The 23,694-nt window shown below is 33.6% G+C and overlaps 1 protein-coding gene across 1 annotated transcript in view; it reads right to left on the bottom strand.

Moving 5' to 3' along the window:
* MTREX (Mtr4 exosome RNA helicase) overlaps positions 1 to 23,694 on the bottom strand; it is a 92,365-nt gene that overhangs the window by 49,681 nt on the left and 18,990 nt on the right. Inside the window, exons 6-15 of the mRNA XM_068990609.1 lie at positions 14,697 to 14,871; positions 13,536 to 13,626; positions 12,193 to 12,317; positions 10,775 to 10,873; positions 10,275 to 10,377; positions 9,096 to 9,227; positions 7,445 to 7,524; positions 5,420 to 5,530; positions 3,479 to 3,580; positions 1,201 to 1,326 (exon numbers count right to left, since the gene is read on the bottom strand). Of these exons, the coding sequence (XP_068846710.1) occupies positions 1,201 to 1,326; positions 3,479 to 3,580; positions 5,420 to 5,530; positions 7,445 to 7,524; positions 9,096 to 9,227; positions 10,275 to 10,377; positions 10,775 to 10,873; positions 12,193 to 12,317; positions 13,536 to 13,626; positions 14,697 to 14,871 (1,144 nt within the window). The remainder of the gene's footprint in view (positions 1 to 1,200; positions 1,327 to 3,478; positions 3,581 to 5,419; positions 5,531 to 7,444; positions 7,525 to 9,095; positions 9,228 to 10,274; positions 10,378 to 10,774; positions 10,874 to 12,192; positions 12,318 to 13,535; positions 13,627 to 14,696; positions 14,872 to 23,694) is intronic.

A 23,694-nucleotide genomic window follows, 5' to 3' on the forward strand; every position in this document is an offset into this window, starting at 1 on the left:
CTTTACACTTTTGGGTAACAAATCTAGAGCTGTCAAGTAAATGGAATGAAAAAAATCTGTACTAAAGAAACCAAGAAGCTGTCATTAAGATATTTCCTCCTGACTCAATTATTTTCATACACAAAATACGAGGAAAGAAAAATAGTGTTTATTATAGCCAACGAAACTTAAAAGAATAATACAAGTTTTCAGTCTTGGCCATTTTCTGTACACAAAGGACTAAAGTTAGTTACATAGATCCTAAAAATGGGTTTCCAAATGTTAATCTTTAAAACTGAAAATAAGATACCATATGATCACTATGAATATGTACAGATAAGCTTTCCCTTCGCTCATATAAAAACAAAAAAAAAACAAAAACAGAATTAACCCATTTTTGTTGCAGCATAGCAGGCTTCTCACAACCTTATCTCAAATTCTCTAGGCAAGTCCTAAGATACTGCCTTATGCATGTCTTTACATGTTTTGAAGCTTTAAGTAGCTAATCAGCTGGCAGTTAATTTTATATTTTTAATGCATGTTAATTAAGTTTCTTATCTTATTGACAGCATTTTCTAGGGATATGCCTAATAATTCTTTACTATATGGAAAAGGAAAAGGAAAGCAACCAGGTCAAACTTCCTTGAGAAGCTCTTCAAAACAAAACAAGTATCTTAGACAATCCAAAACACAAATATTAAACAAGCAAAATGAGGAGGTTAATTTGAAATAAAGCTTATATATTTAAATTTATTATTGGGATATTTACACACTCTTAATAGGATGAATTGGAATGGTAGATTGTAAAATTAATTTGTTAAGCTATCTGGGCTTACAAAAATATAGGAAGGTTAACTGTGCAAAATATTGATATCATCTGCCCTACTTCTGGTTCTGATAGGTAAGGAGCAATCTGTACAGTGGAGTGGGCAGATAGACTTGTCTTATATTTGGAGGGCAAAATAAACATTTCTGCCCTCTCTGCAGACCCCCATCCCCTCCACTGTATGACTTGCTCTTTTCCTATTAGAATAGAAAGTAGGGTACAAAGTATCAGCAATTTGAGCAGGCACCCTCCTCTACCTTCTTCTAAGCCCAGATAGTTTAGTAAATTAACTCATCTACTCAGAAAGTATTTGAACTGATGCAATTAATTTTGATGTGGTCCTGAAGTATGCTTCTCAAATTCCTGGTGATGGCACAGAAGCTTAACTTGGTTACCTTAAGTAGTTGTTTTCCAATCGTTGGGCTCATCTTTTCATCTACCATAAGAATTACAATTCCTCTATCATCCATTCCCCTCCTTCCAGCACGACCAGACATCTGAATATATTCACCAGAGGAAATCTGAATGAAAATAATCAAAGTTTAGGAGAAAATCTGCTGAAAAACATATTCTTAAGATTTTTCTTATCATAAAATATACAAGCACAAGCTATACATTTGAAGAAAAGAAACAAGATTAAAAACATGAACTTTTAGGAAAGATTTACATAAAAAGACAAAAAAGCAACACTTAAGAATAATGTTGCAAAATTTTAGCTCTGTAATGATCAAATGGCTATAAGGAAATACCGGCTAATTAACTCGTGCAAAAAATATCTTTAAGCTAGATATTCTGGAAAACAGGAAAGTTTAAGAAAGCAATGACCTCAAATCTACTAAATATCAATTCTGACTTGATCATAAATTTTCTTAATTTCCAAATGGGATTAATATAAAAATTAACACACACATAAAGCACAATTTCTACTTTCTCAGTGTATATCCTTGGCATCCAGAAGAGTCCATTCATCATTAAGAACTACCTAAAGCAGAAAGGTTAGTAAGTCTCCCACACACAGTCTTTCAGGGTAAAAGTGAACCAACTGAACACTGGGCAAAGTTTTATCTGTAAGCACACATACTCTTCTCCTGTGGAAAGGGTTCAGCGTTTCCAGACTTTCAAAAAATGTTTGGCTCAGGAAGGGTTATGAACTACTATGCTACTAGAAGGCGTATTACTGATAGCATTAAAAACAAACCTAACAACCTGAGACCAACCTTAAAGATTAGAAAAGAACATTTCAAAATGGCAGTCTGATAAATCTCAACAGGGCTCAAGGGCATTACATTTTGACATAATCTAAAATTATGCTCTTTAGATTTCATAATTATGTTCCTGAATCATCAAGAAAGAGTCCCTTTTTAAAATTCAATCACCCTCATGACTCCATATCCTTCTCTGGGGTGCACTGGAGGCCAAGGAGTATGTAAAGTAACGAAAGACTTATTTATTTTCTTGTAGCATTAATTTTATTCAAAGAACTACTTTTAAACCAATAAATTATGAAGAATTTAAAAATTTATAGTAACTTAAAATATAAAACATGGAAGACTTTATCCACTTTACCATTAAAAATTGTATTCTACATGAATCAGTCTTCTTTCAATTTAAAAAGTCACAAGTTACGTAAAGCTTCTGAACACTATGTAAAAATTTCTAAAAAGAAATGGTACTGACTCTGTATACTTACATTTCTCTTCTGTTTAGCATCCAACACACTTCAAAACAAATCAAGAAAAATGCTTTGCCTTTAGAATTCTACCATGAGATTTTTCAGTGTATTGGTGATTAGTAACTACTGCCAGATATTTCTTTAAGCAGAAAAAAATCATTAAGAACTAAAGGAACAGCTAATAATTTGCTCCAAATGCCACATTCTATGAATTTTTGGTTTGCACTAAGTACTCAAAACTAGAAATGTCTCTTCCTCCACCTGCTTTTCACTCTTGTGATGCTCCACTGACTGCCTGGTAAATACCCATCTGCTGTTTGTCGCTCAGTTTTAGGACTGCCTTCTGTATGAAGTCTTTCCTGACCCCTTATATACAAGTGATTTTTTTTGTTTTATTCTTTCTGTACGTACTTCTCAGGGTCCATAAAATAACTTCCACCTGCACTAAGTCACTTCACAGTAGAAACTGGTTTGGTTTTGTGTTAAATTTAACATCCTCAGCACTTACCATAGTTCTAGACCCATAGTTTAAGTTTAGTAAGAAGGGGTTACTTGCCTCTGGATTAAGGATTTATTTTTACTCCGATTCACCATTTCACTCATGATCCCGACTTTTGCTTTAGAAAAGACATATGTGCAAACCTATTAAAAATCTTCATTTTAAATCTGAAGAGTAAAACAGTGAGCTACAATTGTATCCACTATAGCAGAGGTGTTTTAAATAACAAACTTTAAGAAATAAAAATTCTAGATATATTTAAAATGCATTACAACAGTCATGGCTCATTTGTACACTTATCACCAAACTCTTTCACCAAAAGTAATCTTTGACTAAAAAACAGTGATAGAATGAATTTGAAAACTTAGTGAATTATTAGCTCACATACAAATTCTTAAGTATTTAGAACTGAAATTCTCAAAGATTATGTGAGCCAAAATCATCTTAGGTGATTAACAATTGAAGCTTCAAGTTACTTCAATATATGAATTATTTTACTTACCCATCGGAAATCCTTCCCATCAAATTTTCGGGCGTTTGTAAATAAAACAGTTCTAGCTGGCATGTTAATCCCCATAGCAAAAGTCTCAGTGGCAAATAAGGCCTAAATGAATGAATAATTATACAATTAAATACATATTTTAAACTGAAAAACCAGTCTCATATTCAAATATAAATAAATCATTAATTTTTAAAATCAGTTGCTTGTGTGTGTGTGTGTGTGTTAGTTTCTCAGTTGTGTCCGACTCTTTGCAACCCCATGGACTGTAGGCCGCCAGGCTCCTCTGTCCATGAAATTCTCCAGGCAAGAATATTGGAGTGGGTTGCCGTTTCCTTCTCCATTAGTTGCTAATAAAACGCTACAAAAATAAGACAAACTACTCCAGGTTTTAGTATTTTATACTCAAATTATTAAATTTACATATAATTATATATATTATTATAAATTTATATTATATTTAATGCACCTTACACCCCCCCCCCCCCAGATTTTTAATTCAGGGAAAACAGTCTTTCTTTAATTCCAGAGGTGTAACTTGAAGAGACTATTACAGGCCTAATGGGCAAGGCATTACTAGGCTGTAGAGTACTTTTATAAACATATTAAGATTTCCTGGCTTCTTCCTTGATGATTCAGTGGTTTTAGAGACACCTTTCAAAATCAGCAGCACTTTCAGTTCACATTTAAGACTTTACCAACAAAAAGCACACAAAGGTATGTATAGAAATTAAGGTATGTGTACAAATTAAGTCACTGAAGTACTATTAAATAATCTAAATTGTCATCAATAGCTAACAAGATTAAAAAAAACTATGTCATCAACTCGACAGAATACTATCCAATTGTTAAAATGAATGAAGAGCAATGCATATGACAAAATTGAAAAATATAGGTAATATAATCACTTTTGAATAAAAATTAAATCAAGTATTATTTGTATGTATCCTAGTAGATATTTATGGGAAGTGAAGGGCAATGGGGGTCTTTAATGTTTTACTTTATGTACAGTTACTCGATTTGACTTCTACACTATACTTAAAAGATTCCTTAAAATGGACCTAAACAAAATATACAATCTATGTAAGAACATCAACAGGGCCTTACCAGGTCCCAGGTATAAATAGTGACCGATTCTTTATCTAAAATACTTCAAGTATGATCTTTTTAGGGTGAGTAAATTTCTTTTAAATATCCTATTTAGTACTAAAGTTCTCATGACAGATCTCTAATTTGAGTTTTAAACATAAAATAATTTGAGTCATATAAAGGTTTATGACAACATTTTAGAGTTGTTTTCCATTTTCAATAGTCTGTTACTGGGTATAGGTATTGACATACTATTAAAAATTAAGTTAGACTCTTTTCAATTTAAATGAGAACATCCTAAATAGCTCTTTCACAAGTCTAACTGGCAATTCTCCTTGTTTTTTCTCTAAACTAGTCCTTTTAATCTGTATAAAGGAGTTCACGTACAAAATCAACTCTAGGTGTGATAATAAAACAACACCTGGAAAATTCTACACTGTATTCAGTAATGATACCACTTCTTACTCTAAGACTAGGAAAAGAGGGACTTATCTGGTAGTAGGTACAGTGGCTAAGACTCTAGATCCAACATGCCACAACCAAGAGTTCACTTGCTGCAACTAAAAGACCCTACATGCCACAGCCAAAGATCCCTCATGTGGCAACTAAGATCCAGTGCAGCCAAATCAATAAAGACTAGAAAATGAAACAAATGACTTCCACATATAGTCCCAAATTTATGAAGCATAATACTGCACACAAAAATCAAGTTCATCACCCTAGTCATTCCATTCAACTTACTCAAAAACAAAACAATAACAAAAACAAAGTTGCCTATGAACAGTGTTCTTGATAATTTTCAAACTGCCCACAAAACACAATTTTAGGACATAATAAATAAAAATAAAATCATACCTTTATTAATCCTTCAGAAAAGAGAATTTCTATAGTTTCTTTCAAAATAGGCAGTAAACCACCATGGTGAATACCAATCCCCCGTTTCAAGAGAGGCAGTACATTTTCAACCTACAATTGGATTAAATTATATTTTTTAAAAGATGTGAGGAAAAGAACTTTTCAAATGTGAAACTAACCAAGCAAAGGAAAGTAAGTAATCAAGAAAGAATCCTGTTAAGAGAAACATTATACAACTTTTTCAGAAAAAAGCAAAAAACAAACCCATATTCCCAGATTATTAAATATAAAACAGAATGTAATTCTGCCATAGCTTTAATATAAATAAGTTTTAAATAAACTTTATAAATGCTTTGCTTCCTCACTCAAATTTTCTAGCATCACTTCATCTCCTCCTAAAAAATTAATGGTTATTAAATGGCAAAGTGTGTATCTGTGCAAAATAAAAAATACTGGCCAACTCAAACCAAAAGGGAATAAATAACTATAAAGCATATTTAATATAAATATTTGGTTTAGTCGTGAAGTTGTGTCCAACTCTTTCACAACCCCGTGGACTGTAGTCCACCAGGCTTCTCTGTCCATGGGATTTTCTAGGCAAGAATACTTGAGTGGGTTGCCATGCTCTCCTCCAGGGGGATCTTCCCAACCCAGGGATCAAACCCATGTGTCTTATGTCTCCTGTATTGGCAGGCAGGCTCTTTACTACTAGCACCTGTACTTTATCTTACATAAATTACTCTAGAGGTCCATCTCATTAACACTAATAAATGCCATTAAATTTTTTTATTAGCACAGACTTCATGGGCTAGCGTGACTCATCAGTGAAGGCTGAGATGGGCACACACATATGCCCCAAGATACCCAAGCCCTTTTCAGACAAGGACTGTTGGCCACTCCACAAAGGCATTACTTGTCGTGCAGTCCTTCTCCAAGGAAACAGACAACACACTTCACAGAGGTCTCTGCCATCAATATTCTATGTTTCTAACTAATAATAAATCCAAAGGAGCTCTTCTCTCAAAATAACACCAAAAAAAGAAGCGTGCTAGAATGACAAGGATATATAAAGACATGGCTCAGCCCTTAGATACTGTTAACTCAGCTGGAAAGAAAAATCAGTTTAAATACCAAGAAACATGCAGTGCAGTCTTATTGTAAAGACCACACAAATCAAAGCAATCATTTGTAGGCAGAGTATGACCCTCCAATTTTTCTTTTCACGAAATAAAACTTTCACACAGTATTAGGTTGGACTAAAAAATTAGTTCTCAGGATTGGATGCACATTAGAACAAGAGTTTCTGAAAGAATCTAATAATCAGGGCACACCAGATAATTAAATCAGCAACTCTGGAGTGGCAACGAGGCATGAGTATTGAACTCCTAAGACAACTCTTACAGGCAAAAGAAAAGTGAAAGTGAAGTTGCTCAGTCGTCTCCGACTCTTTGGGACCCCATGGACTGTAGCCTGCCAGGCTCCTCTGTCCATGGGATTTTCCAGGCAAGGATACTGGAGTGGGGTGCCATTTCCTTCTCTAGGGGACCTTCCCGACTCAGGGACTGAACCCGGGTCTCCCGCACTGCAGGCAGACTCCTTACTGTATGAGCCACCAGGGAAGCCAAAAGAAAAAACCACTATAATTAACTAAAGAAAAGCAGAAATGTTCACTAAACATGATTTTCATTAGGTGTACTTTATTGTATCTGCTACCCTTATGAATTAAGAAACTGACTGACTTAAAATTAGCATTTAAAAATTTTGCAGTATTAGGAACAGAAGCAGTAATTTCCAGATTATGCTAGCTTTCAGAGAAAAGTTCCTTCAAGGCAGCAAATCTTTCCTTCTGTCACCTTCTTAGAAGTTCAAAACAAAAATTAAGGTATCATTTCAGTGCACAATGCAACATATTTACTGCAGTGTGCAAATAGTGCAATATATAACATAGTAACAAAACCATGAACTACAAAGTGAATATATACTATCTGTTAATATCCACACTCTACTTAATGACATTAAACACACCTGAGGGAGCTTTTTGTCTTCATCAGACAAGCAGTCAATTGCATTACTAAAAACTTCTTCAACCATCTTCTTTTCCTCATCTAGGAGAGAAAATTCAAGGGTATATAAATATCTAAGTGAGTTGGTGATACCAAATTTCACACACTGCAAAGAACAGATTCATGAAGAGTAAAAGTAATGACTCAGGATTTAAGACAGAAGGGAAAGCATATCAAATTTACCACATAATTAAATATAATTCACTGCCTTTGAAAACAGATCTAGCAGCTAGTCCATGAATAAAAGTGCTTTTTTATAAAAGCAGTAACAATAACTACAATAGCTATATACATGCAATATTTAAGTGAAAAAATTGCAGGATATGGGGATTATTATTACTCACTATTGAGGAAAGTGAGACATACAGCAAATAATGAGCATTGGTATTAACTGTTAGATCAACAATTTCAAAGCCTATACTCTTAACCATTTATACTGCCTTCTTTACAGTGACTATTAAGTTAATAGTCAAAAAACACTTGTTGACTTAATCAATACAAAACCCTGCAACATTAAGCACATGCAGCACTGGTAGTGATAAAATATTTCTAAGTAGAGCAACTGACTCAGTAAAAAAGAAAAACAATATTGGCTTTAGGTGGGCATATGGGTTATCTGCCATGTTATTTTTACCCATAGATAAGTAAAAATTAGCTTTAAAATGCATGGGATTGGGACTTCCCTAGTGGTCCAGTGCTTAAGAATCCACCCAGTGAACTCAGAGCCAATGTGCTGTGGAGCAACTAAGCCTGTGCGCCACATCTACTGAAGCTGGAATGCCTAGAGCCCGTGACCCACAGCAAGAGGAGCAACTGCAGTGAGAAGCCTGCACACTCCAACTACAGAGTAGCCCCTGCTCACTACAATAGAGAAAAGTCCGTGTGCAGGGAAGAAGATCCAGCGCAGCCAATTTTCAAAAATACATGGGATGAATTCTATGCCTTGATAGAGAAAACAAGAAAACTAAAATCTGATTTTGGATGACTGAAAATATTATTTACTTCTCACTGTATAGGATTAGATATGTAAAAGGCTAAAGTAAATGACAACTGGATTGGTATTCAGCATGCAGCAATTTTTGCCTAGGATATACTACTATCTAGCTGCGTGACTTTTAAGTAGTTACATTTACAGTTAATATGTGGGAATAATAAGTTGATTTGCTAAAAGTTTTTCTACTTTTTTCAAAAATTATGCCACAGTTAGGTACAGGGGCAGGTCTTCCTGGTTTGGATTTCCAGAAGAATGAAACATAACAGACGATAGTCTGACCAAGAGACTAATCTTAAGTAATCAGATAGAAAACCACAGTAACCAAAGAGCTATGGCAATAAAGTATAAGAAGGTATGAGTCTAATACTTCTTAGTAGGGTTCTTTGGATTTCGTGTAGAACAAATATTTTATATATAGATATATACTTATCTTCCAATAAAAGAAGAAAGGAAAAGAAATGGTAAATCGAGCCTTAAGGCTTTTACAAATGTGATAGAATTACTGCTCTAACTGTAAGGTGAGCTGCAAATCTTAGCAATATACAATTGCTGTCTTACCAGAAATATATTTACATTCACTTCCACATGGCATTAAAGCAATACTGAAATTATACAGTACCTGTGTTGAAATCTAATTTGGTCATTTGAAGTGCGTAAGCTTCACAATCTTTCTTACTAAAACTGAAAATAATTACAGGTTGAAAATTTCTTTCCATAATCATCTTCACAATCTTGAATACATTTGATGGACCTGCAAAAAAAAGTACATAAACTATGATGAAAAATTAACTCAAAATGGACCACAGACTTCATTGTAAAACTACAAAACTCATATATATGTAGGCGTAAATCTTCATGATGTTGGGTAAGGCAAAGCATTCTTAAGATATGATAGCAAAAGCACAAGCAACAAAAGAAAACAAATCAGATAACTATATTTCATCAAAATTTAAAACTTTTGTACTTCAACAGACACCAGCAATAAAGATACCCTTAACTTACAGAATGGGAGAAAATATTTACAAATCAGATATCTGATAAAGGTCTAGTATCCAGAATATAGAAAAAATCCTTACTATTCAACAACAAAAAGAAAATCTAATTTTTGAATGCACCAAAAATTTGAATAGATATTTGTCATAAAATCATAAAATGGAATATTTCTTGACAATAGAAAGGAATGATGTATTGATATACGCTGAACATGGATAAACTTGATAAAAAAAAAAGCTAACTGAACAAAGTCAGATGCAAAAGACCACATATATCATGATTCCATTTATATGAAATGTCTACAAAAGGAAAACAGAAATAGAAACTAGATTAGTGATTACTCAAGGGTGAGGGGTAGATAAGAGATTGGGAGAAAATAAAGAATGACCATGAATGGGTATAGGGTTTCTTTCTGAGTTAATGAAAATGTTCTAGATTACAAAGTAGCTGTACAACTTTGTGACTATACTAAAACCTACTTAATTGCACCCTTAAAATATGGTGACTTCAATAGTATGTGAATTGTACTTCAATAAAAAATGTTGACTGTGATGACAGCTGCATAATTCTGTGACTGTACTAATAACCACTGAATTGCATATTTTAACAAGTCAATTGTAAAATGAACTATCTCTCAACAAATGTCACATAGAAAAAAAGACATAAATTTTTACTCATTCAGTTTCATCACGTACTATCTAGACATCTATATAGCTTCCAGAGGGGGGAAAATGTTTTTTTTTTTAAATGTAATTTGAAAATACAATTTTCATGTAAAAGTTTCAAAAACAAAGTTCCAAGTTACCTTTTGTTCCTCCTTTTCGCCCCTTCTGATCTCCTTTTGCCAAATCACCAGCATCTCGAAGTACTTGCATTGCAGTATTAAAATTATCTTCTCTGAAGTCACCCTAGCATCACAAATATTTTTCTATATAACTTCAATACTTAATCATAATCCAAACTTTTTTTACCTCAAAACAAAGCTTCTTCAAATAATAAATAATTTAATAATAAAAATAGAAAAAGCAAAACTATAAGATATCTGAAACATGTACAGAGCCCCTTATTTTCAAGACATTTAAAAATACTGGAAAAGGAGAGGAATCTAACTCATGCATTTAAAAAAAATGAGTTTTAAATATAATTTTTGAAATAAAAATGCATATACAAAGAAAATCAACAATAACTTTGGACTATAAAACTAGAAAAAAAGAAACAGACCTCTGCTCTACTTCCCTAGTTTAAAGAAAAGTGGGTATAAGCAGTTATGTGATATTCAAGATATAAGAATAATTACTCCCTTACATTTTCATCAACCACAAGGTGCAGGCCATCTCCCCCGGCTGGAAAAATATAGTGCTGTAATGGAGTAGGCCGATAATCTGTGTAAATTACATGACAAGGCTGTAAAAACAAAGGAAATTAAAATCAAGGACAAATACAAGATTGGAGTTTCCATAATGATTTCATACTTCAGACTTATGATGCCATAATTAAGGAAGACTTCTATTCCCAGGGATGGAGGAGCCTGTTGGGCTGCCATCTATGGAGTTGCACAGCATCGGACACGACTGATGTGACTTAGCAGCAGCAGTATGGCAACAAAGAATGCACTGAGGTAAAATGGGACTTCTTGACCCCACAGAGACTTTTTACAGCTTTACTAAAACAAAACAGTAGGTTGATCTCTTCCAGAAGATTCACTGAGATTCTATCCTACAGGAGCAACATGGGTGTTACAAAAATACCACTAGAGAGTTAATAAATGGATAAAAGTAAATTTGTGAACCTTCTGGTATAAAGGAAAAATAAGGGCAGAAAAATGCTTGTTATAAGGTCCTTTAATGCTCCTAAAATTGGACTAGAAAAGCAAAAAGGAAATGCAGTCATAAAAAGTCTGCACTTACATGAGAAAAATCAAACCACACTCTCAAGAAGTGAAGTCAAAGTTGCTCAGTCCTGTCCATTGTTTGTGACCCCACAGACTATATATATAGTCCGTGGAATTCTCCAGGCCAGAAGACTATAGTGGGTAGCCTTTCCCTTCTCCAGGGGATGTTCCCAACCCAGGGATCAAACCCAGGTCTCCTGCACTGCAGGCAGATTCTTTACCAGCTGAGCCACAAGGGACGCCCACACTCTCAAGAGATGTCCAGCTTTTAATCTGGTACTAAGGCCTTAGAGGAAATTTTCTACTATGTACTCGTGGCTCCCTGTATGAGTAGATGTAGTAGTTTACTGCAACCTGGCAAATCATCAGGATCAATCTGGGAGATCCTAAAAGTTAAAAATTTCATGCAGGCAGATTCTTTACCAGCTGAGCCACAAGGGACGCCCACACTCTCAAGAGATGTCCAGCTTTTTTTCTGGTACTAAGGCCTTAGAGGAAATTTTCTACTATGTACTCGTGGCTCCCTGTTTGAGGAGATGCAGTAGTTTACTGCAACCTGGCAAATCATCAGGATCAATCTGGGAGCTCCTAAAAGTTAAAAATTTCATGACCCAAGATCCTACTCTCAGAGATTTTGATGTACTGGGTTTGAGTTGGATTCAGAAATTCAAACGTATAAAAAAATTTAGTTGATTTTGATAAGCTTGCTTGCTTTGAAAAGTAGTTTTACATTAAAATGTCTTATTTATTCTAGGTAGCATTAGGAACAAAGTATAGGATATAGAAAGGCAAACTTGTAATATTTAAATATTGAAAACATCAAAGAAAATACCTGTTTATGTAAGTGGCAAATCCACTCAGCAAACTGTCGGGCATTTGGAATAGTAGCCGAAAGAAAGACATAGTGGACGTTATCAGGAAGCAAAATAATAGTTTCTTCCCATACGACACCACGCTCTGAAAAATACAAATATACCTTGGAATTCAATGTCACTTTGTCATTTTCTCTCATGCTCAATTATCAGAAATGCAGATCACTTTACACAAAGATATTTTTAGCCACAGATCCTTACTGTAAACTACTTTCTAACCATGAATTGCATCTAGTAGAAAGCTAGTAGACTAGACCACCATAAACACAATGTACTCTGAAATAATGGCCTGCAAAATAAGCAGGTCCAAATTGAATCCTGTTCAGTCTAACAAGAGTCCCAGGACAATGGAAACAGTATTTCCATCTCACTTAAAGAAGCAGAAGTTATTGGCTTACAGAAGGTCACAGAAACAGATTTCAAAGAAACACTATTACTATACCACAGTGTCTTTCATCTAAATTACCCTCATGATCTCTAAAGATGAAAGAAGGATCTGACTAGAGATGAAAGAAGGATCTGATAAACAACAAAACTATGTCAGTTTTATTAAAATGTAGAAAACAAACAGGAAAATCCATTTGAGAATTTTCTTCCAAATGAACAAATCAATAAAAGATTCATAATTTAAAACAAAAATAACTTTATAATTTAATCTTTTGAATTTAATAAGAGTAAAATGTTTACAAAGGGTAAATGATTTCTTAAATTGTATTATTTTTCCTACAAATACAGGTTAACTCAGTGCTTTAGCCAAATAAAAACTAAGCTTCAAGTGTGTACATATTAAACATTTAACTTTTAAATACACTAATTTCTGCCACGTTCTACCTAAATCCCACATACACTTACTTTTCCATTATAGTAGTGCAGTAGTTCACGTAAAGAGACTTTTTTTGTTGTTGTTCATTTTTATCTCATAATTCTCATTTTTAAAATCATAAACATGCATGTCTTAGTTTTTTAAAAAAACTAAAATAAATTGATAAAAATCAAGAAAGTTAACTCTGTAGGCCAGCAGTTTGGGAAATTCTTTAATATTAGATATATTAGAGAACTCTCTATTAAAAGCAAACTAATTTTAATTTCGTTTTAAAATCTGAAGTTGCATTTTCTCACCCAGAAGTTGTTACTATTCAAGAAGCTGTAACTGAATGAGGTCCAACCATAAAAACTATATCATGTTATCCACAATTTAGCTTACTACAACTCTACCCACAAGAAAGTAAGACAACTTGTTCAAAATTCCTAATTTCATTCTTAAATAACATGGCACACATCTCAGTAACACTACAAAATATACCTGAATCTCTCATGTAATGAATTTCATCAAATATGACCCAAGCAACTTCTCGCATAACTTCAGAACCTCTGTACAGCATACTTCTCAAAATCTAAAGAAGAAGTAGAAGATTTAGCAGGATTCTGACATACCAAAAACTCTCCTAACAAGAAATTTTGTATATTCTTTTTTAATAGAAACATTAAAATAATTTGAGAGTTAAATGTCTTAAGTATATAATACTCCTTTGATAAATCCAAAATAAATTATTTCTCAAGTTAGTAATCATATATAATCCATGGAGAGAATTATTATCAACTCCATTTTCATATACTTTGAATATGAAGCTATTTCCTTATATGTAAAACCCTTCACTCAAGACCTACACCTGCTAGGAAACGAAAGTAACTTAAAATCATCTTCTATCTAACACAACGAATCTCATACTGCTACCAATTTTTTCTACCTCATCTTAACAACATGAATACTTCCTAGCAACTGTTCTTCAGATTTCTGAGTTAAAGAAATTTTTCTATGGATGGAAGAAAGTTTTGAGAATGGAAAATAAACTTCCTTTGGGGATCAAGATGAATGTGAGCAATGCTTTCGGCTGACTCTAAAACCAGAAGCTAATTTATGCTCTCTAGTATAATATGTCTTTGTAGAATGCAAGGATATAATTCAAGCATGTAGAAAAGTACTTAATAAAGACAGCTAAGTGTCCAAAATATAAGATGCTATAAGTACATGCAAAACTTAACTGTGATTATGGGAAGAAGCTAAACATAACTGGGCATTTTTTAAAAAGATATTTATCTGTTTGTATCAACACTCAGATGCAAAAGGAAAAAAAATCATAAAGAAGGTGTCACAACTTATTCAAAGGTACGTACTCCAATCATCGAAACTATATAAAACCATCAAACTATTATCATGTCACTGACAATATCCTTTAAAAATACTTTATGCAACTTTATTATATGATGACAGAAATAATGGAAATTTACAACTAAATTGAAACAATTTAAGATAAACTCTACTACCCCTTTCAAGTAAATCTACTCAAAAAGTATTGCCCTTTTATCTGTATAGAGCAAGTAATAAAACATTAGCTGGTTTAACTGATGAATCACATTAATTAAGTTAAAAAGGAAAAATTAGATGAGACATCATATAAATTACCTCTGTAGTCATAACAAGACAGGATGCTGTAGGATTAATAGTAACATCTCCAGTCATCAGACCAACATCTTGAAATTCTTCATACATTTCACGGTATTTCTGGTTACTCAGGGCCTTAATTGGGCTAGTAAATATTACACGTTGTTTTTCCCTTAGCGCCAATGCAATGGCATATCTAAAAAAGTGAAAATAAGAAGAATAAACTGTTCACAAAAAACTCGTTAGAAGTATGTGATTTTATTATATTAATATATAAATTGTGTCCAAATTTTTCCTTATTATCTAAAGACTTTGTAAAATATTAATGTCTTATTTTATTCACTTTCAACAAACTATAATAATAATCATGACAAATCTGAAGAACAGTGGTCTAAATGAACAAAAACATTTTACACTCTGGTGTCTCGGAGTTAATGTAACTTAATTACTAATATCAATGAATTGCTAATAGCTACCCTATTTCTCAGAAGCAAAATACCTTTGGCTCTGTAGATGGACCTCTAAAAGTTTACAGAGCCTCTGCCTGTCAGTTTTTACATAAAGACTATAAATACTCAATAAACATTGGAAAATGAGTTGTTTTTGAGTTTCACAAATAAGTTAATCATATATATTCACTTTGCACTTGTATTAGTTATCAACTCTGTCCTTGACTGGAAATTATAGCAAGTTCCAATAGTTCTTTCATAAAGATTAACGCACTACAAGATAGTTTTTCTTTTTCAAAGAAAATTCAATTGAGTTAAATATTTAAATACACACCATGAAATCAGGACTAAACTTAGCATTGTGGTATATCTTCCTTATTTAAGATACAGTTCCTACCAACAATAGGCTTATGACCGATTTCTGGAAATAAAAACAATGTTCATCCCAATCATGCCCCCAAAGAGTAAAATAATTAAAAAATCAAAAGTTGTCCAAACATGGTAAAATATGAATAGTAAGAAATATACATCAAAGAGAAAAGAATATACAGATGCTGTAAAAAACGAGAAGACATAAAAAGAAACAGGAAAGTGTGATCAACATTTAAGGAAAAGAAGCCGTCATGAGAAACTGAGTGGGCCCAGATGTTGGACTTAGCAAACAAAGACTTCAAAGAAGCTGTAAAAGACATGTCCAAAAAATGTAAGGAAACCATATTCTAAGAATGAAAGGACATAGAACAGTGATTCAAAGGGGCAATCTCGATAGAGAATTAAAACTATAACAACAAAACCAAATGAAAACTTTACAGATGAAAAGTAAAATAATGTACAAGAATGAAATGAAAAATCCACTAGATGGCTCAAGAACAGATATGAGAAGGCAGAAGAAAGTATTGTAAATATGAAGATAAATCAATAGAAATTATCAAAACTAAAGAAAGAAACAGAAGAAAAATAGACATTCAAAGATTAGTGGGACAACCTCAAGTGTTCCAATGTACGTGTGTGTGCCCTCAGTCGAGTCTGACTCTTTATGGCCCCACGGACTGTAGCCTGCCAGCATCCTCTGCCCATGGAATTTTCCAGGCAAAAATACTTGAGTGGGCTGTCATTTCCTATTCCAGGGGATCATCCCAACCCAGGGGTCGAACCCACGTCTCTGTGTCTCCTGCACTGTCAGGCAGAGTCTTTACCACTAGCGCCACCTGGGAAGCCCCGTGTGTTTCAACAGGGGTACCAAACTGAGAAAGAGACAAAACAAACATTTAAAAAAAAAATAACAATAAAAAAACTTCTAAACTTGTTTTTTAAAAAATATTAATCTATAGGTCCAATGAACACAATGAACCCAAGCAGGAAAAACTTTGGAATCACATCTAGAAACAAACTGCTGACTGACAAAGAGAAAAAGAAAGTCTTCAAAGCAACAAAAGAAAAACAACTCAAAACATACAAGAGACCGCCACCATAATTAAAGCTTACTTCTGATGGGAAAAAATGGAGTAGAATGAAACAATGTCGGTAGAATGACTATCCAATATTCAAAGGAAAAAAACTGTCAATCAAGAACTATATATTCAGTGGCATTATCCTTTCAAAAATAAAAGCAAAACAAAGACATTTTCAAATAAAAATGGAGGGAATTCACTGCTAAAACATCAACCATACAAGAAATATTCTTAAAAAATTCTTTAAACAGAATCCAGAGAAAAGAATAGAGCTTAAAATAATAAATATGTGGGTAAATATAAGACTTTACACACTTCTCTTTTATTCAATTAGTATTTTTTAAAACATAAAAGATTATTTAAAGCAAAAACATTATTTTAACATTGTATTATACTGGATTTATAGCAGGTAGCACAGTGGCAAAGAATCCACCTGCAATATAGGAGACACAAGTCTGATCCCTAGGTTGAGAAGATCCCTGGGCAGGAAATGGCACCTACTCCAGTACCCTTGACTGGAAAGATCCCATGGACAGAGGAGCCTAGTGGGCTACAGTCCATGGGGTTGCGAGCTGGACATGACTGAGTGACTGAGCACACATACACATAGCATATATAGCTGAAATATATAGGTAGCAAAAATAGCACATGAAAGAATAAGGCTATCAATATTTTACAGAGACTGTGGCTGTGAGAATAATCACTAAACATGTAATTCAAAGGTTAAAAAAAATTAAGAAAGGAATTAAAATGGCACACTAAAAAATATTTGTTAAATAGAAAACTATAAAAACATGAAACATTACTAAAAAACAAAAGGCAAATATAAATACAACCACATCAATCATTAAATCAAATTACTGAAATTATAAAGTATCTTTTTCAACCACAAAGAAGTTGAATTAGAAATCCCAAAATAGAAAGATGTATGGAAAACCAACAAATACTTGAAAGGTAAAGAGGAAATAAAGAGAAACTAAAGAATGAATTAAATTGAAAATAAAACTCAAAATTTATGGGATACATATAAAGCAGTACTAAGAGGGAAAATTAAAGTTTTAAACATAAATATTATATAGGAAGAATAATCTAAAATCAATCTAATTCCACCTCAAGAAATTCCTTGAAAGACACAGATTACCAAAACTGACTCAAGAAGAAAGGAAACTGAGCTTGCAATTAAAAAATCTTCCCATAAAGAAAGGCTTCCCTGGTAGCTCAGCTAGTAAAGAATCCGCCTGCAATGCAGGAAACCCTGGTTTGAGTTGTGGGTCAGGAAGATCTGCTGGAGAAGGGACAGGATACCTACTCCAGTATTCTTGGGCTTCCTTGGTGACTCAGACAGTAAGGAATTCGCCTGCAATGTGGGAGACCTGGGTTTGATCCCTGAGTCAGGAAGATCCCCTGGAGAAGGGAATGGCTAATCACTCCAGCATACTGGCCTGGAGAATTCTACGGACAGAGGAGCATGACAGGTGACAGTCCATGGGATTGCAAAGAGTCGGACATGATTAAGCGACTTTCACTTTTACTGTCCCATAAAGAAAAGCCTAGGTAGTTCAGATGACTTTATTAACAAGTTCTGTCAAACATTTAAAGAGAAAATACCAAACCTACACAAACTCTTAGAGAAAACACACCAGGAGGGTCACTTCTCAACTTATATTATGAGGTCAGTATTAACATGATATCAAAACTAGACTCAGCTATTTAAAAGAATGCATTTGAATCAGTTCTAATGAGGTGGATGAAACTGAAGTGAAGTAAGTCAGAAAGAAAAACACCAATACAGTAAATTAATGCATATATATGGAATTTAGAAAGATGGTAATGATGACCCTACATGCAAGACAGCAATAGAGACACAGATGTAAAGAACAGACTTTTGAACTCTGTGGGAGAAGGCAAGGGTGGGATGTGATTTGAGAGAATAGCTTTGAAACATGTATATTACCATATGTGAAACAGACTGCCAGTCCAGGTTCGATGTATGACCCTGAGGGATGGGACTGGGAAGGAGGTGGGAGGCGGGGTTCAAGATGGGAGACATATGTACACCCATGGCTGATTCACGTCAATGTATGGCAAAAACCACTACAATATTGTAAAGTAATTACCCTCCAATTAAAATAAATAATTTTTTAAAATACACCATGCCCTGATAAATGTGAATTTCAGATGAAAAAAAAAAAGAACTAGACAAAGATCTTGTTAAAAAAGAAAACTACATATCCAAATCTCTCATGAAGATTCAAAGAAATTCCAGAACAAAATATGAGTAAACTGAAACTGGCAACATTATATAAAATGATCAACTGCCATAAACATCTAGATTTATTCCAGAAATACAAGGATGGTTTAACAATAGAAAAATTGTAATGTACCACTTTAAAAGAATAAAAAGCAAACAGCATATCCTTGCCTCTACAGATGGAAAAAGGATTTTATAAAATACAATGCTTCTTTTTTAATCCTTGATACACTTATTTCCCCCAGTTTTATTAAGATTTAATGATATATAACATTATGTAAGTTTAAACTATATACTGTAAAATTTGATACACATATATATTGTGAAATGATTACCACAATAAGCTTAATTTACATCCTTATCACCTCATTAATTACCTTTTGTTTTTTTCTGGTGAGAGCATTTAAGATCTACCCTCTTAGGAACTTTCAAGTATACAATACAGTATTGTTAACTGTAATCACCATGCTCTACATTAGATACTCAGAACTACTCATCTTACACCTAGAAGTTTGTTTCGTTTCACCACTATCTTCCTACTTTCCCCACCCTGCCCATCTCAGTCCCTGGAAACTACCATTCAACTCTTTTCATAAAATTCAACTTTTTTAGATTCCACATCTGAGATCACAGTGTTTCTCTTTCTCTAACTTATCCGACTTAACATAATGCTCTCAAATAATGTCCATTCATGCTATCACAAACAGCAGGATTTCCTTCTTTGATTGCTAAATAATATTCCATTGTGATTGACTCTGTGTGTGTGTGTGTGTGTGTTGTGTGTGTGTGTGTGTGTGTGTGTGTGTGTGTGTGTGTGTGTGTGTGTGTGTGTGTGTGTGTGTGTGTGTGTGTGTGTGTGTGTGGATATAGACAGACAGAAACCACATTTTCTTTATCCACCCATCTGCCGATAGACAAAGGTTTCCTTGTCTTGGGTATTGTGAATAATGGGAATGCAGACATTTCTTCAAGATACTGGCTTCATTTCCTTTAGATACATACCCAGAAGTGGGATTACTGAATTATATTCTATTTTTAATTTTTTGAGAAATGGCCACCCTATTTTCCACAGTAACTGTACCAATTTATATTCCCACAAAATTGCACAAGGGTTTCCTGTTCTTCACATACTTGCTAACACTCATCATCTCTTGTCTTTTTTATAACAGCCATTCAAATGGGTGTTTTTAAAATTCTTTCATTTGTTCCCAATTAAGAACAGAAAGGAACTTACTCAACCTGATAAAAGGAACCTAGGAAAAAGCTAGTTAAATTACACTTCATGGTGAAACACTGAATGTCATTCATTTAAGATCAGGAACATCCAAGGACATCCACTGTCACTACTACTATTCAACACTGTACTGGATTTTGCCAATGCAATAAGAAAATGAAACAGATGGGATAAAACATCACCAAGAAGCAGTAAAAATTGTCTTTATTCACAGACAATATGACCAACTACATAGAAAATTTTATGGAATATGCAAAGTTACTATAACTTGTTAGTAAGCCAGTTTATTAATAAAGTGACAAGATAAAATATTAACATAAAAAATAAACTGTACTTCCCAAGCCATTAGCAACCCAAATATGAACTTAAGGAAGAATGTCATTTGCAAGCAATAAAATACTTAAGAGATTTAAGAAAAAAAGTGTTAAAAAAGAGGAAGATGTGTAAAATCTGTACACAAACTACAAAATATTGCTGAGAGAAATTAAAGAAGATGTGAATAATAAATATATCATGCTAATGGACTGGAAGAGTCTATAATAATGTTAAAATGAAAATTCTCCCCAAATTAATCTATACAACACAATCCGCATAAAAATGCAAGTAGTCTTTTTGGGTAGAAATTAACACACTAATCTTAAATTTTTATTGAGGAACAAAAAGGATCTAGAAGAGCCCAAACAATTATAAAAAAGAATAAAGTTAGAGGACTCTAATTACCTAAATTTTATGCATACTTTAAAGCTATGGTAATCAAGATAGCGTGGACTGGTATAAGGATAGACACAGAGATAAACAGAACAGCAAGTCCAAAGCCAAACCTATACATTTATGGTCAGTTCACTAGGAATTCAACAGTCAATTCAATTCAAAGAATATTCAGTGGGAAAATCATCATTTTTTCAACTGGAACAATTATCCACATACAAAAAAGGTTAATTTAAACTCCACCTTTACCTCACATCATACATAAAAATTAATTCAAAGGAAATCATAGCTCTAAGTGGAATGGCTAATACTATAAACTTCAAAAAGAAAATAAAAGGGATATTATTTGTGATATTGGGATAGGCACAAATGTCTTAAGTATTGATATCAAAAGCATGATCAATCCATAAAAGAAAATACATGAGAAGCTGAACACCAACTTTAAGATCTTTTGTGCTACAAATGATACCATTAAGATAATTTAAAGAATTATTTATGATGCAATAAGACAACCAATTCAATTTTAAAAATCAGCAAAGACTAAAATAGATATTTCATTTAAGATATACAAATGGGTGATAAGCAAATGAAATGATACTTAACATTTTATTAATCAAAGAAATTCAAAACCACTATGGAACATCATTAGATATCCACACTAAAATAGGTATAATCAAAAAAGATTATGCCAACAGGTGGTTAGGACATAAAAGAAACAGGACATAAGAGAAACATAAGAGTCCTTATCCATTCCAATAGGAATACAAAATGGTGCAGCCACTTTGGAAAACAGTCTGGTCATTTACTGAATCATTAAATATATATTTGCCATCAAATCCAACAATTACATTACTAAGTATCTATCTACCCAAGAGAAATAAAAATGTGTCTACATAAAGACCTGTGTATGAATGTTCATATCAGAATTACTTAGAATGGTCAAAAATGCAAAACAATTCAAATTTCTATCAACTGAATAAACAAAATGTCATATATTCATAAAATATAATATAACTTATCAATAAAAAGAAATGAACTAATGATATATGCAATATGAATGAACCTCTAAGTGTTATTTTAAACAGAAAAAGACACAAAAGACTCCATATTACATGATTTCATTTATATGAAACTTCTAGAAAAGGCAAAACTATTTAGGCAAAACAGATCAGTGCCAGCGTTGGAGCTGGAGGCAAATTATGGACAGCAGCCTAAACTGCTGAGGGCTGCACAGCTGTACAAATTTATTAAACTCAGTGAACTATATACTTTAAATGGGTGGATTTCATAATATTTAAATTATATAATAATAAAGCTAACGCTTTTTAAAAAAGCTTTACATAGAATAAAAAATAAACAGGGTCAGGAAAGCTACTCAATTACCTAGGTAAACAACCTGGTACCAATATATTAATCTAGCACCAGATTTATAAATGAAATGTCGTACTTGTTATAGTTATCAACTAACATTGGAGTTAACCTTAAGTTCTTGAATTCCTAGGGGAAATCTTTATCTGAGATCCATGAACCACTTGCTGAAATCATAAAATCTGGTACGTACTTATAAATATACACCTCATTGGGGGTTTTTATTGAGGTAAAATTCATAAAACATAAAACTGTTTTAAAGTGCACAACTGAGTGGATTTTAGCACATTCACTATGCTGTGGAACTACCACCTTTATCTGACTCTTAACATGATTCTCATCCCTCCAAAAACCCCATATCCATTAAGCAGCTACTTTTCTGCTCCCCTCGTCTAAATATTCCCTGGCCTCCACCAATCTGCTCTCTCTCTAAGAATTTACCTGAAATATTCTACACAAATGGAATCAAATAATATGTGACCTACTGAGTCTGGCTTCTTTTACTCAGCATAATGTTTCTGAGGTTCATCCACACTGCGGCATGTATCAGTATTTCACTGCTGCTATGGCTGAGTGGTATTTCATTGTAAAGATACACCAGATTTATTTATCTATCATCCACTGATGGACTTTTGGGTTGTTTCTACCTTTTCATTATTGTGAACAGTACTGCTGTGAACCTTCATGTATAAGCATCTGTGTACTTGTTTTCAATTCTTTGGCATAATACACCTAGGAGTGGAACTGCTGAGTTGTACAGTAATTCTAAAAGTATCTTTTTGAACAACTATTAGACTGTTTTCCACAACAGCACTCAAGAGCTTTCAAAAGTGTCTATAACCCTAGTGAATTTCTTAAAATCTCTTTACAGTCTCCTAACTCAGAGTAAGCCTCTGACCATGTGGATCACAACAAACTGTGGAAAATTCTTCAAGAGATGGGAATACCAGACCACCTTATCTGCCTCCTGAGAAATCTGCATGCAGGTCAAGAAGCAACAGTTAGAATTGGACATGGAACAGACTGGTTCCAAATTGGGAAAGGAGTACAACAAGGCTGAATATTGTCACCCTGCTTATTTAACTTATATGCAGAGTACATCATGTGAAACGCCGGGCTGGATGAAGCACTAGCTGGAATCAAGATTGCCAGGAGAAATACCAATAACCTCAGATATGCAGATGACACCACCCTTATGGCAAAAAGTGAAGAGGAACTAAAGAGCCTCTTCATGAAAGTGAAAGAGTGGAGTGAAAAAGTTGGCTTAAAATTCAACATTCAGAAAACTAAGATCAAGACAGCCAGTCCCATCACTTCATGGCTAACAGATGGGGAAACAATGGAAACAGTGACAGACTTTACTTTCTTGGGCTCCAAAATCACTGCAGATGGTGACTGCACCCATGAAATTAAAAGACACTTGCTCCTTCCAAGAAAAACTATGACCAACCTAGACAGCATATTAAAAAGCAGAGACATTACTTTGCCAACAAAGGTCCGTCTAGTCAAAGCCATGGTTTTTCCAGTAGTCATGTATGGATGTGAGAATTGGGACTCT

The sequence above is a fragment of the Capricornis sumatraensis genome, chromosome 18 (assembly GCF_032405125.1).
Source record: "Capricornis sumatraensis isolate serow.1 chromosome 18, serow.2, whole genome shotgun sequence".
Taxonomy (NCBI): Eukaryota; Metazoa; Chordata; class Mammalia; order Artiodactyla; family Bovidae; genus Capricornis; species Capricornis sumatraensis.